The sequence below is a fragment of the Ambystoma mexicanum genome, chromosome 11, assembly GCF_040938575.1.
Source record: "Ambystoma mexicanum isolate Mex_15411 chromosome 11, UKY_AmexF1_1, whole genome shotgun sequence".
Lineage (NCBI taxonomy): Eukaryota > Metazoa > Chordata > Amphibia > Caudata > Ambystomatidae > Ambystoma > Ambystoma mexicanum.
Genome location: NC_090934.1, coordinates 802,954,676 through 802,971,838, shown reverse-complemented (window position 1 = coordinate 802,971,838; position 17,163 = coordinate 802,954,676). Strand labels below are relative to the sequence as shown.

Sequence of the window (17,163 nt, the reverse complement as noted above, 5' to 3'; positions counted from 1 at the left end):
TGAACCTACAAGCTGTGCCCCCCCCCACCCACCCATATGTTATTTCTCCCTATCTGAACCCGAATGCAACAGTTTCGGCTTATATAGGGCACTAAAGCGCCCCCTAATAGCCCGAACTTTAAAGGCGTATCCTTTTGTCTACGCAGGGGTCTGCAACCTGTGGCTCTCCAGATGTTTTGGACTGCATCTCCCATTAGCTCTTGCCATTAATTATGCTGTATAGGCCTGCTGGGAATTATAGTCCAAAGAATCTGAGGAGTCAAAGGTTGCAGACCCCGGGCTACTCTGTAGGGTTGACAGTAGGGTGTGCAGCTGTGCTCACATGTCCACAGTTGTGGATGGATAGTGAGTAAGCCGTCCAGTCGTGCCGAGAATTGTTACTTCTAAACCGAAAAGACTGCAAGGTTGGTGCTGTTTATGTCATGCAGTTATACAACGTCACGATAAAAGAAAGTTGCAACCCTCACACTCTTTGTATGATAAAGTAGGCGTAATACAAGTTGATAAAATTCCTCCGGAAGCACAGTTAACCTGGTAGAAACTAAGGAAGAAATGGGTAGACAACACGCCTGCGCACCAAGAAGAACAGCTAGCGTCAGTGCGTCACTTCAACGTCCACCGAGTCCGACCCGTCCCTCATTCACATCTGTCAGTACTCTCTGTGCGTCGGGATGTGGTCCCTGCTGTGGACCCTGGCTGGGCTGGCCGGACTCCTTCTCGCTCTCGTGGTTCGGCAGCTGCTGAAGCAGCGGCGGCCGAAGTGCTTCCCGCCGGGTCCACGAGGGTTGCCGCTGATCGGCAACATCCTGGCTATAGCAAACAACCCGCACGTCTACATGAGGCAGCAGAGTAATATCCACGGCCAGGTATTGCTAAGCGTAGAAAGGGACGTAACATAAGCAGCACGCGTGGGAAAAAGTATTTGAGAGTGGGTCATGCTAGGCGACATGTGTAGTTTGAAAACCACAGGGCAATGCATAGTTACGAGGTAGTTTATACAGAAGAGCATAAATGGGACTCGCAGGTAAAGATGTGCAAAGGGCATTACGGGTGGAGGCAGGGCAGTTTCTAGCCATCTTCATGCCAAGGGCGAAACGCTGCCCCGTCCCTCCGCCTGGCACACCTCACTCCCAAACTACACCTCTGTCGTGCGACAAAACCCCTCAATATCAATAAATAATTGCTACATACATGAAGCTGGTTCCATTACGTTGTAATTCAAGTACTTTACAGAAAAGAAGAATCCTGATAGGAAAACACAGATGTCGCCCAGGCTTTGCTGAATGCAGTTTCAAATTGTTTGTACTGGCACACTGCTTAACGATATGAATTATTTTCTGATATAAGGTTATCATTCTAAGATGGACAGTCTGGTACACTCTTATTGTACTCTTTCAAAATACCTCTATGAGAGTGGGAGAGCATTTCAGGAATATAACGGGGATCAGAGAGCTCTATATTTCATAAACAAGTCTGTGATAAAAGGACTGTATGTGTGAATCTCTAAATTCATAACAGACGCATGTCTTGGTGGTCACATTACGGTTCACAACACTCACCCTAACATTAAAATGTGTGTAACCATTAGCTATGCACATTTATTCGAACAGCTTACATTTTTGGATGCGAGTTTTAACATCATTGCTGAAAATTCAAATTAAATAAAATTTGTTATTAACATTGGTAAAACCAAAGTTACGTAATTTGCCCCATATAATGGTATCACAACTCTGCCTTTTGTCAAGTGCAAATGCATTATAGAGTGTAGAGCACTTTTGCTTCCCTGGCTGCCATTTTCTCCGAAACTTTAAAAACAAAGTGTACCCAAGAAATAAAGAAGGCTAGACAATTCGACTTACAGCATCTTTTGTCCATTTTAATAAGGAATAAAGTGGCCTTTTGTTACTCTCACTCATGTAGGCCTAGAAAGAAAAACTACTACCAATCACAGTACTTATTACCCACTGTTGGGCAGAATTACATGCAGTAGCCTTTATGAACACTACACACAATTAAGACTACATGTGTAAACACAATCTCACCTTTGGTACTAGCCTGTACTACACAGTTATGTGGTAGCAGTGGTTCAGCAGCCAGACTTATCTCAAGAGGGATGTTAGCAGTACAAGATGTTACACAAAGGACCTGCAATCACAGTAGTTCAAACAAACATTATTCAAGGTTTCTTGGTGAAAGAATATACATTTATTTACACAGTCAGTTGGAAAACATTCCACTAGTAAGAAGCAGCTTAATATCACAATCTAATACACTTCAGTACACAACCAGTACGTTTCTGAACAAGTTAGGCTTCCCTGAAGTGGAAGCAAAATGGCACTTCATTAGCTTTCAAAAGGTGTAGAAGAATTCAAGCACGATTACTTTCATAGGCAGGGCAAATAGTTTCAGTTCACAACAGCTGGCAATGCAATTCAATAGGCCTGGGCCAAAGTCAATGGTTCAGGGTCTTGGATAGGATAGCACAGTTCTGTTTGTAAACGGTTAAGTCTTTGCCAATGTTCGAGGAAGTACTTTGCCAGAAAAAGAGTTATATATCGGTTTAGGAGCAAACAAGACTCCAAAGTTGAGAAAGTTTCACAAACTTTCACTGCGGCAGAAAAGATTTCCACAGTACCTTAGGGATGAAGAAAAGCTGTAGCTGAGGCAGTTGTTCCTGCATATCTCGCTGTTCCTGAGCTTCAGTCGTGGGGACAAGGAGGACGTCGGGAGGTTCCTGCACTGCGCAGGGAAGAGGCCACAGGCTTGGCTAAGCGACGGTTTTAAGGTGCGAGTGCCTTAAAGTGCACAAACTGGTCTCCTTCTCACTGGCTATCTGGTTTTCAACAGCACTCTGATGAGAATTTGACCAGTATGGAGACCGTGTCCAGGTGGCTTACGAGTTGGTTGTTCCCACCAGCTCAAGGGAAGAAGTCGTCCTAGAAGGAGCTTCTCTGTCGATGGAGTTTCAGACAATTCGGACCTGCAGCAGGGATTCACCGGGCAAACCAACGGTCCAGGAGTTGCAGCAGTCATCTTCCTTCAGCTCGTCTTTGGTTCTTTCGTTTCAGTGGTCGACTCTGCCTTCCAAGTCCCAGAGACCTGCTTTTAAACAGTTTTCTCTCATTCATTCAAACCTAGCTGCCACTCACCCAGCAGGGTGGCTGTCCTTGCCGGACAGTCAGCCAGCCAATCACGGCAGAGTGCATTCCGGTCTCCTAGGAGACTAAGTACAGGGAGTTTCGAGCACCTCCCTCACATCCTGTCCACCCCAGACACTCAGGCGCCAGAGGAGGGCTTCAGCATTGAAGCCCACCAAAGGGCATTGAACAAAGGGACCAAACCTGGTTTGGCGTGCAGAGTTAAACACAAGAAGGGCCTTTCCTAAAAGAAACGGCGAAAAAAGATGACCAGAGTCTGTTTTCACAGAGGGGTCTTGGGTGCCATATTGAAGAACATGTCTCACACGATTTTTTGCTACGTGTGTTCGCGGTCGGGAAATATCATGGTAGTTTGTTCTAAAACCACTGCCACCAGCCACTTCAAGAGGAAAGGGTAACATTTGACTGTTAAATGAATGTTTAGACACAAGGGATGCTAGGCAACCCCTCCAGAACTCTATAGGAAGATAGTGTGTGCTGGGTCTATGAATTTAAAAAGACTAGCAAAGTCAATTTAACTTTACGTGCTCTGGGAGATGGTAGTCCGTCCCAGAGAAGGTAGTAAAACCTTGGGGGAGTCTGAAAGACACCCCTGTGCCACTGCACTGAAGGTGCTTTGTGACACACAAGAACAAGATGATGCCTATGGAGTTATTTAAAACCCCAATTCCAAAGAACACAAAAGTAAAACACATTGATAATGAAAAGTTAAAAGTCCCAAAATATAGCAAAAGAGCTGGAGGGCTTTAGGGTAGAGGGAATTTAGCACTTGGGTGAGAATTGTCCCTAAGACCCACCATTCACAGTTACTAGTTAGGCGTGTCCAAGTCATTGATAACGCAAACAGTTACTTACTGTCACTGCTGTCCTTCACATTAAATGTTTTCTATTCAACTGTGCTGCTGTTGAATAAATGTGTTAAACAGGAACTTATTAGGCATCGGTGCCAGGATCTGTTATGTATTGCCAGCATTCTCCTCATGATGGCTCTGTCAAGGTCTGCATTGAAGTATATACTAGTCAATGACCACATAATTTAAATAAAACTAATGTCATGGCAGAACAAAGGTTTCCAAAAGGAAGACAGTTAAAATAATTTAGAGACCTTCCATCAGCATTGCTGGAGTGGTTAGCCTGTTGTAAAGATGTTTAGAGACCCTTGATTCTATAATGGGGTTTAGGACATTACATAAACATTACATCAAAGGCCTCAGCTCACAATAAAGGTTCACTCAAAGTGTTACACAAATGACATGGCATCAGGGCCGGCTTTAGCTTTGGCAGCTCCCAGGGCGAGTCAACAAAATTTGGCAATAAGGAGAGGGAACAAAATGTCCCTCTTCCAACCAAAGGGTATGCATGGCATGTTGCCCTCAGTACAATCTGCAGACCAACACATTAGGATGATCAGGTTTGAAGCTAAGTTATAAACTGATATGCTCATTCTTTCATTTATACAGCAACACTGTGTCTCTCAGCAGGCTTCAATGGGGATTGTGAGAGTTAATCAGTGCCTTTTTCCTTTAAGCACCTTAGTTTAGCCATAGATCATAGTTCTCCATATAGTTTGACTTGTCTTTCTGATCCTCCTTTCCTTCAAAGCCTGCCAACTTGTATACCAAAACAGGGCACACTCAGCCTGTGACTGATGGACATCTTAGAGGCATGACTGCAGGAGGTTGCAAGTGTATGCCTTAAAAGTATACCTCTATATGAACCGTTGCTTGGAATCACTGATTGCATTGTTTCAGTGTGCCAGTGGCCCAAGGCACTTAAACATTGTGACAGACAAAAAGAAAGTGATAGAACTAGATAATGAAACTCAAAGAGCATGACACACATAGAAAGTTAGCCAAATAGAGAACTATTTGACTGGACAGGGAGACAGGGTAACTTTAACAGAAATGGGCCAGGGCGTCCCAGTCGGGCCCCTGCACAAAAACAATGTTTGTGTCTTACAGGGTCTCAGTCTTGGCCCATTTAAAGCAGAGATTGGTGAGTACATGCACTAATTTATAACACTATGGGGGTCATTACGAGTTTGGAGGCAGCCATGGTGCTATTAGCACCATGGCTGCCTCCAAACCCGGGACCGGTGTCTCTGAATGGGGACTTACCGGGTCATTCCAACCTTGGAGGACCTGGTAAGTCCCCATTCAGAAAACCATTCCCCATTCAGATTTGAGCCCCCATAGGGCTCAATGGGAATGGGCAAGGAGCTAATAACGGGCCAGCAAATTGCAGGCCCGTTATTAGCTTCAGTGTTCACGAGGAGAGAAATTTACTGACGGGCCCATTGGTCAGTACTTAACCCCCGAAAACTTGTAATACTAGATAGCTGCACCATGTGAGGACAGGGTGCAGGATTCACATACTCCAGCACATCTCAAAAATCAGGACTCAATAAATTGGCTAAGGGAAGTCCGTTTAATAATACATACATCAGCATATGGAAATCGGCAGCATCGCGAACACCTGTCTCGCTGCGACTTCCTCGAGCTTCAGCCAAACAGCCGTTTTTCCAGGCTAAACTCATCATTGACGTCTAATTCTACAAACATCATCACGCAATATAATTGGTTGGGAAAGGTAACTTAAGTATAGGTGTTATATCTATATATGACAATAGAGCATGCAGATTGGTTAACTCTTATCTGGTGGGAGTCTACGCCCATCCCTCTACATCACACGTGATTGACGTCACCATAAGTACGACGTCCTATTGGTTACAGTATCTATAGGACTCCAGATAACTTGGTCCATTGTGATTGGGCAGGTTACACCCCTAAACATAAATCTCCACTTTAATTAGCAACAAGCAGGCTGGACACCCAGGTGCCTAGTGTCCCAAGATTCACCCTGCCTCCCTTCCATCAATCATTGGTTTTAGGGCGATGTGTCAATTAATTGGCTAAGGAAGGCCTCGAAACTGTAGTCTCTTATCAGGGAAAGTTATGGCACCCCTTGGATCTGGGTGACATCAGACGGTGGTACATCTTCGCGCCTGGCTGTCACGTGCTGGTTCACCGTGAATCTGCTTCACTTTCCAGCTTTTCGTGTATTTAATTCTGCTTCGGCCCTGCCACCTGCCTGGGCCTCTCTTATCTTGACCTTCACGGGCGAGCTGGTATGCTCTGGAGTTTCGATTCTCCTTAGCTGAAGCTCGCCTCCCTCTCTTGGGTTGACCTTGATTTCCCAGGCCTGGGCCGTCCTTTGTTCAGTTTCGATTCCGCTCTTTCCCATGGCTCGGTCTTGGATATGAGACCCAAACAGTTAGGCCTTGGCCGCCTGGGCGTACTTCTGCTTTTCCAAAATGGGGTCGCACGTGTACATTGTGCCTTGTTGAAGTAGATATATGGTTGGCGCTTGCCGCTCTATCTTCTACTAAGCATTGCAAGCAGTATCGATTTTCTTAGCATCTTGCGTTTCAAGCCTATTTACACGTTTACCAGGTCGGTTGCTTCCATCTTATCACGTAGCACCGTTTCCTCACGTTTTAACATTCTCTTCTCTGCGTCCATTACATTTATTTTTGTAGTTACTCGTACTGGCGTGCTTGTCTTTTCTCATTCGTTAGTCTGTCCAGGCCCTCTTCTCATCATCGTTTGCCTTGCATCAGGGTTCTTTGTGTCTCCTCATGGACAGTCTGTAAATACTCACCGTTTCGCTTCAGCAGCTGGTATGGTTGTCTGATTAGGTACCGTACTGCTCTGGGCTGTCTGCTTATTGGTGTTTCAACAGGTACTGATCTTCTAATGTACACGGGGCAGAGGCCCAATGCGGCTCTCTGTTGGTTCAGTTGCTCCTCATATGTCACATACCTTGGCGAGTATTTTACTGGCAGCTCACAATGTGGGCAGGAGGTGCAGGCCATATCTGGGACCTCCTCTACACCATGGTCCCTTAACGATTCCCGCTAAAAATTGCTGGTCAGACCAGCCGTTTCTGGTGGGACCCGCTAAGGGACCTCGGAATATGGCGGTATGGGGTTAACGCCACCGGCATCCTTACCGGTGCCATTAACCCCCTACCGCCATACTCGGAATGAGGTCCTATGTCTAGGTATATTTATGACAAAAGAAGGTTCTGTTTTATTCTGATCATGTCTTTACCACTTCCTTGCACAGTGTGCTAGCTTTTGCTGCATTAGCGCGACACAGGACGGGTGCAGATATAAAGGCATGATTTATTTGCTCGCTCCAAATTCTATTGCTGGAGGTCGAGAAAGAGATGTGTGCTTTGTTTACATTGGTCTCCATAGTCACTGAAACGGTTAACGTTTTACAGATATATTCCGTAGGTCATAATGAAAACCTGCGCTGCCCCAACACAATAGCCGATACAAGTGTAGAAGTATTCTCTTACAGGGAACTGTGAATACATTCTCCTTATAAAAGGGATATCTCGTGCAAAGCTGAGCTGTGCATAATCTGTAGAACTCTAATGCATACAAACTAAAAAACAGGAGTAAAATACCTGCCAAAACCATGTAACCACATTAATACAGCTTGATAGCACAGTTATTGTTTATTAGTAGCAAGTTCACAGCTTTCTGTACTGTGAGTTGTTTCCTTTACACTTATACAGACTTAGACTGGACAATAAGGCAGTGCCCAAAGCCTGTCAGAACAGCATGTACAACCTTACTGGGCCAATTTGCGCCACGCTGAGGAGTTAGTGTGCTGTGGAGCTGGTGGTTTGATATCTGCCCCAAATGCACCACTTCCCAAAAATTGTGCATTAGATACCACTGAAACACTGTTTCATAAAAAATCACTAATTAGGATTTGTGAATATGTGATACTTTTTTGGTGTCTGGGACTATATTTTGTCATTATTAAGTGCTTCGCTGGGATGAACAGCGGCCTAAAATAAAAAACATTTTTCAGTTAGTCTGGATATCTAGGCCTCCCTCCTGTGTGATTAGTGGGAACTGTAGGGCTGAACAGTGCCATATATGAATTATTTATTTTTGATGATTTAGTTTATTTGTAAACATTTTCATCATTTCCGTCATTATCTGTAAATGGTAAGAGCTAATGATTTAAATTGTATCTCATGGTGTTCTTTTGTTGAGTTCCAATATAGTACTTAGAAAAAGAGTGATTGTATATGTATATTTATTGTTATATCCACTGAGTAGGGCGGCCCATCTTTCTTGAGTCTTCATTTGTTGCGCTGAAAATTGGAAGAACGCTCCAAATTGTTTACGCTGAGACGAAAGTGATTGGCATTCCATGACCAGATGAAATATGGTTTCTGGGATCGCTTTATCCTTACAGAATCGGCAGTAGTTGTTTTTGACGTCAATGGATTCGATTGACTGGGTTGCCATTTCATATCGAATTCTTGGCATTGGATATGACTGTGGTAGGTGGAGAATTTTACGCCAGAATATTGCTTCAATTTTCATCCAGTTTATTGTACGGGCGCTCAGCATTGCTTCTGTTCCATATGTTAGTATCGGGGTGTACTTTTGTCTGTAATAGGCTATTATGGGTTTGAATGAAAACTGGCCGTATTTCCTGTGAAGTATACATCCTTGTCTTGCTAGGGTTTGTGCCGTTTGTTCGATTTTATCGATCCATTGCTCCTCCGAGTTTGATTGGTTTATTAGGACACCAAGGTATTTGAAAGTTGTCACATTTTCTATTTGGTTCCCGTTGATATTGATGCTCGGTTGGTATGATTTTTTTTGTGAATGGTTTGGTTAGAGTCATTGTCTTAGTTTTTCCGATGTTGATCGTTAATTCGTTTTTTTACATATAGCTACTCAGAACTGTCAGAGATGCTTGTAGTCCAGTCAGTGTTTTGTCCAACAGAACAATATAATCTGCATATGCCATGGCAGGAACTGGTGTAGAATTTATTTTCGGTGGATTAGTTTTGTTGGTTTTTAGATGTTCTTCGATGTCCGATGTGAACAGGTTGTAAAGAGTTGCTGTCAACGGGCAGCCTTGCTTGAGACCGTTTATTGTTGGGATTGCATTAGTGGTGGCTCCTTGTTTTGATAATCTCACTTTTATGGTGTTTTCTGAATAGAGGAGAATGATCGGCTCGAGGATGTTTGATGGGCAGTTCCATGCTCTGAGTTCTGCCCATAGTTTGTGCCGTGAGATCGCATCGAAGGCCATCTTTAAGTCGATGAATGCTGCGTATATTGTAGTGTGAGAGTTGATGGCTTCATGCTTTATTAGATGGAGTAATATCAGATTGAGATTGGTTCCGACATTGGCAGTGAAGCCTGTTTGCCTGATCGAAAACCTGTCGTTTTCAAGTGCCCATGTAGTTAGTTGTTTGAGCAGTACTGAGGCAAATAGCTTCCCAAGCGGGTCTAGTAGGGCAATTGGGCGGAAGTTTTGGGGTTCTTTTCTTGGTCCTTGCTTATGGATTGGAACAATTATTGCCGACCTCCAGGAGTTTGGTATTCGGTTAAGTGTGTTTACCTGAGTTGTGATATGCACATGAAGTTCGCCCAGGCAGACGGGTCTTGTTTGATAACAGCATTAGATGGTCTGTCAGGACCAAGCGCTCTAGACGTGTTCAGGTTTTTGTTGAGCTTGATGAAGTCTTCAAATTCTGCATTTACGTACCATTTCGGTTCGTTTGTGGGCATTTGAATTTGAGGCTGCGTTTTTCGTGCTCCGTACATGGTCGAGAAGTGCGTGATCCAAGTTTCCTGCGCAACGTTCGCTGTTAGTTTGTGCTGTTTTTGCAGGTTATCATTGAGCAAGTTCCAGAGCTCCCTCGTGTTGTGAGTCTTGTGTAGTTTCATTATGTTTTCTGCATCTGCTTGCTGCAGGATTTTTTTGGTGAGATTTTCTCCAGTTGGCGTATTTCTGCTTCATATTTCTGATCTGTTTCATGTTTTCCGTGGATGTTGTTTTCTTTAGGTGTTGTATTAATCGATTTAGGCATTTTTTCTTGTCAACTAGTTCTTGGTTGTATGTATGACGATGATCTTTATGTGGGTGGTTTTTCAGCGTTTGCCGGAATGGGAGTAGAATCCATTCATAGTTGAGTTTCTCAGAATCTGTCAGGGTGGCGTCATGAAGTTTCTTCGGTAGGTTTGCCATGGCTGGTTGTGGAATCCTTAATCTTGATGTTGTGCCGTCAAGTTCTACGGAGGCTATTGGTACTGGTTCGCTTTGTTGAGTTGATAACCGGGAGTGAACAGTGAGTTGGTTATGATCACTTTTATCAGTTATTATCGTTTGCGCTTTTGTGACTGATTCATGTAGGTTGTATGATAGAAATATGTAATCAATGATTGCATTTGATGGTCCAGGTTGGCGTATATGCTGCAGAGTTGTTCTTTGCGTGATTCAGGAGGATGAGATTTTGATTTGTGATTTCAGTCATCCATCTGCTTGCTTTCGGGCACAGATGTGAATGAGTTTGGAGAGATCCATTCTGATTGTATATCTTGATATTCAGGTCCCCACAGATTATTATTTCTGTTAGTTGATGGGTTGTCACGACCTTGTCAATTGCCAGGAACACACCGTCGATGAATGCCTCTGTTAATATTGCTGCAGGGTTCCAATAGAGGGTTAGAATTGCAAGTGTTGTCGTTTTTTTGTTTCCCGTTTGAGTGGATCTTGGTGTACACTAGTATTGTTAGTTGGGTCCAGGGATTTATATTTTCAGTGCTCAGTACTGTACAGTGGGGATTTATCTTGATTAGGGCGAGGAGCCCTGATGCTGGTCTTCCTTGTTTTTTGACGATAGCAGGGTTGAGGAACGTAAGAAAGCCATCACAAGCCGGTGGTTCGCTGAGCCACGTTTCCTATATGAATTTTATATATGTATCAAAGCACGTGGGCGCTGCTGTACACACCCACCAGAATCTGCCACAAATAAGTCCAAGCTTTTATAGCTCACATAAAGCCATTAATTCCAGTGCAGGAGCAGCATTAAGAATCTCCTGATGAGTTTCACCCCCCCCCTAGATTGCTCACAGGATGTATCTATAAGGTTTTTACAAAGCACTAGTTTAAAAAAAAAAAGTGTCATAGAAAATGTAAAAAGTTGCCAAACAATCACTCATTGGTTACAGAAATACTAGAGGATACACAGTAGCAATGCTTCTCGCACATTTTATAACATGTTACAATACAGGGATTGAAATTAACATTTGATAATCCGGAGCTAAAAGAAGCTCCTGGGAATCCAGCATTAACCAGTAACCAGGAGCTAGTATATATTGTTCCACAAATATAACTTGCACATAAGATGCAAACATATCACTTTGTCCATTATTGATGACCGCCCATGCTTTAAATGTCTTATAGATGTGCCCTAATGCTTATTTATAGGTTGTCACAAGAGTTAAATCGACATAGGTGGGTTTGTTCGGCATCAGTTGACCTGTGGAGCCTAAAGTAGCTGTTGGTGTCAAGCTAACCAGGCTCTTCTAGCCCGCAAGCGGAGCTAAATATCTCCAAGCTCCCCTGAATTTCGAACCCTGGAATACATGTGCAACATTTAGGAAAATTCCTTATTCATGTAACAGTTAGTGAAAGTGCAGAATATCTTCACTAAAGGTCATATGACATGTATCCATACAGTAAATGACTTAATATTTTTTTTGTTAAAATAAGAATTTGTCAGCTCGATTTGGCCTTTTTATGTGCTTTGCAGGTGTATAATAAAAGTAATTTACTACAGGTAAATTCAATCAGAATTTTTTTAATCGAAATGTATCCCCAAAATATTGGCCAAGTGGCCTAATTGTAGTACTGTGATAATTTAATATGGACACTGTGAGAAACCAGAAGGTGTCTCACGCACTAGTCCCCAGGGATCTGTCATCCAGGTGGCCAGGACACAGCCATTGCTTTTGGTTTCAGTTCCTGGGGGTGGACCAGTTCGGGAGGATCACCTGGGTTGAGGGGTCTTCGTGGAGTGGGACAACGGATGGTGAGATGCAGTGTCCCCTTCCCTATAACACCTTTACCCCATCCTGCCAGGTAGGATATTTAGGAACTCTCCCCCCACCCCTTTTTCAACACAAACCCATTCTCACAGACCGTCTGCTATGAGAGATGAGAGAAAACAGACTAACACCTGAGCAGCATACTTGACGTGTCCCAATACAATGGTCAGGTGAGGTCAGGCAATTTCTGACCATCACACACACCTGACTTCCATTAAGCTTCCCCACATGGATAAAAGCTGGAGCATGAGAGCACACTCTGAACGAGGCAAAGCACGCGAGGAAACAGACGGCAGCTGACCGAGAGAAAAAAGACGGCAAAACCGAAAGGGATCGCAAGGAGGGAAGTTCCCTTGACCTTTTTGGCAAGAAACCGTTACTTTACGGAAACCTTGAGAATAAAAACTGTAAGATCAGGAAACTGCTGATGAGTGATTGAACTTTCAAAGCAGGATACAATACCTTTTTGATAGTGGTCCGGCACCACGTGGGTGCTCAATCGAAGGTCTCTGTGAGGTATTCAGCTGAGAAGTGGCAAAAGTGAAAGGGAAACAGAGGTTATATCGAGAAGAGAGCAAGTAATTGTGAATCAAAGTGGTCCTACGACAGGTTGAGCAAAATCCAGCGCATAGTCGAAGTCTTTGATTTTTGAAGTAAAGAAAGCTTGGCAAAGTAGACACAGTTGGTCCAAGCCCAGCACTTAGAGATCAATTGAAAGCTTTGTGTTAATGTGTGTCTGAGCCCGGCGGAGGGGGACCCAGGGTGAACAGAAAATGTGCACATATGAAATCCTAAGAAGAAAGGAACTTTGATGTTTGTCGTGTTGCATCAGGCCATTTGAAATAAGCCTTCGATGGCAAAGAGACTTTGACGCAGAAGGCCCTGATGTTGAAGTTTTAAACTGCATCCTCGTGCTAGAGAGGCCAGAGACTGTGCTGCCTTGTCCCGTGCTGAAAACGTGGGGAAGGGAAGCCAACGACTTGAATATCCTGACATATCATTTCATGAACACTTTTTCCACACCATTGTATTTAGAAGTAAGGATTGGCAATAGGTTTATTAGTATAGGCCCTCTTATTTTGACACTCAACTAGGACTCAATTATTATTATTTGATGGTCGTAGCTTGCTCTCATCTTTAGATTTAGGATTAGATAGGCATTTTCCAAACCCATTTGAAGCATATGATGGTGCCCATAGCAGTACCATGACACTGCTGATAGTAACTTCCATTGAAAAGAAAGACCGTATTGTTAATGCAGAACATTTCTATGATAATTTCTGAGTTATGGAAGTGCTTTAACGATCTAAGGAAATATTTACATGCTTCAATGCCAAGGCCGTGTTCAGTCGAAGTATATAACGGGACAGCATCTAGTGTGACCAATAAGAAGTCATCCTCCCATGGTATATTTTTAATACAACTCAAAAGGTCACTTGTATCTCTCAGGTATGAGGAAAATTGTTCCATATTAAATCCTTTCTCATCATCTATAAGATCATTTGAGCACCACATATTTAGTAGACCCTCAAATGTAGTCTTAATAGTGTCAGTAGGACCACCCTGAAGTTTAGCTATCCACTCCTGTTTCGCGGGTATAGCCCTATTTTTCCATTTATGTGCTGTTAGCAGCAATGCCGCTATACTTAGGATCATATAAGCCTTCCTCTGAGTTTTAGTCGGCCTGCTATCCAGGATGCCCCCCCCATCCCCAGCATGGCCTCCCCCAGGTCCCTGTCAGCCTGTATCCCATAAATCCCTGACATTGCATTCTGGGTCTGCAGTTTCCCACATGACCACCATATATGATCTAGGCACCAAGCTCATCGCACCCTCTCCAGCATCCTTCAGGGACTGCTGGATAGCACTTGTGCAATCTTTCGGGGGCGGAGTGCCATTGCACCATGACCATAATCCACATTTTCCTGACCTGCACGGCCCCGGTCAACAAGGATATATACCCCCACAAGCGATCCCATTGGTGGTCCTCAATTTCGTGTCCCAGGGTGGTTTTCCAATGTTGCGTATATGGCCACTTTTCTGCCACCATGGGTGAATATCTTGTAAATAGCTGCTATCATGTGTGTGTCTCCATCATTAGTTGTTACATATTTCTCAAAGGGGGCAAGATCTCTAGTCCCAGCCTTCATTACTGCTGGACTTTTAAGCCAATGCGTAGATTGGAGTACCTAAATCTCTCCCCCCTCCCCCCAGTTCGAAGTGTTTTTTGCACTGTAAGTAATTCTTGACGTCCTGACCCTCCACCAGGTCCCTCAGCTTACGGCACACCGCCGCCACCACTTAGCAAAAGCTCCCGCCTGCTGTCCTGGGGCAAATTGCGGGTTTCTAAATAATGGCCTCAATGATGACGGAAAGGTTCTCAGACCCACCATCCGAACTAGGGAGTTCCATAACTCCCCCCACCAACACTGTGAGCTTGCTCCTATACATATGCTTAGGCCTGTCTGCTCTGGGACACCAAAGTACTTTATCTAGGGGCTTCCCCACCACTGCTCTATCCATCAGCCTCCATATCTTACCCTGAACATCCTTCAACCACTCCCAAACCACCTGGATCTGGGCCGCCAGATAATAAAGGCAAACATATGGTAACCCTAGGCCTCCCTTATGGGTGGGTGCCATTAGCAGCTTCATAGAAGACTGTTTTTTTTGTTGCGCCAAATAAAGTTACTCTTTTTGGAGAGCCTTAAATAATGTTTTTGGAACAGGCACCGGGAGAGCCTGAAAATAATAGAGGATCTTGGGGAGGATTATCATCTTCAGGGTGTTTATGCTTCCCAGCCACGATATCAACATGGGGCCCCCAATCTAGCAGCAACTGCCTCACCTTCTCCACGAGAGGCAGGTAATTGGCCTCATACAGTGCACCTTGGGGCCCCGTAGGGTGTATCCCCCATATCTAATTCTGCCTTCCGCTCAAACATAATGACATACCTCACCCAAGCACTCAACCCGCCCCTCCTGTAAAGTCAGGTTCAGCAGTTCCGATTTGTGGCTATTAATCTCCAGGCCCGCCACTGAGCCAAACTCCTCCAGCTCCCAACATGTTCGCAAAGGCGATCACCCTATGCTTCCCCCCTCTCTGACCCACCAAAGCTAATCCCTTTAACGTCCAGGGCACCTCTAACTCGAGCAAGCATTGGTTCGAGGTGGATCGCATACAGAAGTGGGGAGAGCGGGCACCCCTGTTTCGTACCTCAAGAGACCTGTATCCCGTGGGAGAGCCAACCATTGATTGCCAGGCAGAGGCTTGAGGCCTGATAGTTGGCTCTCACCATCCTTAAGAACTTTGACCCAAATCCCATGGCGTCCCGGGTGCGGAAAAGGAAGGACCATTTGACACGATCAAAGGCCTTCTCCATGTCCAAATCCAGGATCGCTGCCAAAGTTTTGGTTAAGTTGGCTTTATCGATTTGGATGACATACCCTACGCGTATGTCAAAAGTCTGCCTATGTCTGATAAACTCAGACTGGTCCGGGCCAATTGTAATTGGTTATTTATAACACACTTAATACCGAGAGGTTTCTATGCGCGTACCCGGCGATCAAACCTGTGTTGCTCTGCATTGTCTTGCTTCCAAGTCAAGCGTGCTGCCCCTGAGATTTCCTCCCGGCCCATAATCAACCCAGGGAGTAACTTGTCCAGGCGAGACGCCAAAATCTTGGTATATATTTTCACGTCTATGTTAATTAGGGCAATGGGGCGATACGACCCACACAACGTGACGTCTTTGTTGAGTTTAGGGAGCAGCACCACTTTATAGATGGGGCTATGCGTCCACTCCTCCCAAAGGAGTTGAAAAGCGGCACCAACACCGGGATCAACACCTCCTTGAACACCTTATAAAAACTTCTGACTTAGCCATCTGGCGCCGGGGCCTTTCCATTTGTTAGCGCCATGATCGCTGCTCTCACCTCCTCACGAGTGACATCAACCCTACAACTCCTCCCTTTCCCCCAAACTAATCTGTTGCAGGGGGCATTTTGCCAGATATTCCCCTGAGCCATTTCCTCGGGCGAGTCGGATGAATATAGGTGTGAATGAAACTCTGTAAAGGCATCAATAATGTCCTCATTTGAGGAGCTCTACCGTTTCTGCCCTGGTTTAATCTTCAGTATGGACCTAGACGCTTCTTTTTTCCTCACCTGTCTTTCCAGCACTACCCTTGCTGTTGCACAGCTACGGTCTTGTTCTCCTTAATTAAATATTTTTGTTGCAGGTATAGTAGGGATTGCTCAGCACTCTTGGTTTGGAGTACCTCTAGTTGACCCTTGACCAGCCTTTATTCTCTCCTGACCGCACTGCCCGAGTCCCTCTCCATTTTGGTCATTACCTGTTTGAGCTGGTCTTCGAGCTCAGCATGCACCTGATTTAGCTGTTTATCTCTCTGTGCTGTTCTCGCAATTAATTCTTCCCTCATCGTAACCTTGATTGCGTCCCATACAATATGCTCTTCCACCCCTTGTGTACTGTTAATTTGAAATAATTCCCTAATCTTATCCCTCAGATCTTCGCAGATCACCTGATCTTTAAGGAGGTGTTCTGGAAACCTTGATTTCCATAGCCCTAGGCTAGATTGTCTTCCCTTCGATCAGTGAATTGAGCCCCCGTACCTTGAGTTACCAGCTAACATTTTTGCACAGTGTTTTCTCCCACCTGAACCGGGGCTCCTTTTTGTGATCAGCTGTGTCCCCTCCCGCTGCCCCTCCCTCGCCCTTCCCCCTACCTTTTACCTCCCCCAACCCCCCCCCCCAACAATCCCCAGGTAGGCTCAACCATCCTAGAGATACCCCAGACACTCGGCCATGGGAATTGATCCTTTGGAACCCTCCTGAGGTAAACAGTGCAGGTACCGTAAAACCCAACTTTGAGATGTTCGATCTCTCATCTCGCTCGCTCCCGAATGCCTCTCCGTTCCCTCCTCCCCCACCTCAGGTAGCCTCCAGGTTGGACGCTTAATTCCTCCTGGGCTTTGACCTCACAGGGTGGCCCCAAAGCCTTTATAACTTTCCAGGACCACTTGGGGGTGGGGTAGGGGGCTCTTT

At 44.8% G+C, this 17,163-nt stretch overlaps 1 protein-coding gene across 1 annotated transcript in view; it reads left to right on the top strand.

The window, feature by feature from the left end:
* Positions 1-601: 601 nt before the first annotated feature.
* CYP2R1 (cytochrome P450 family 2 subfamily R member 1) overlaps positions 602-17,163 on the top strand; it is a 662,101-nt gene continuing 645,539 nt past the window's right edge. The window contains exon 1 of the mRNA XM_069623737.1: positions 602-866. Within this exon, the coding sequence (XP_069479838.1) occupies positions 672-866 (195 nt within the window). The 5' untranslated portion in view covers positions 602-671. The remainder of the gene's footprint in view (positions 867-17,163) is intronic.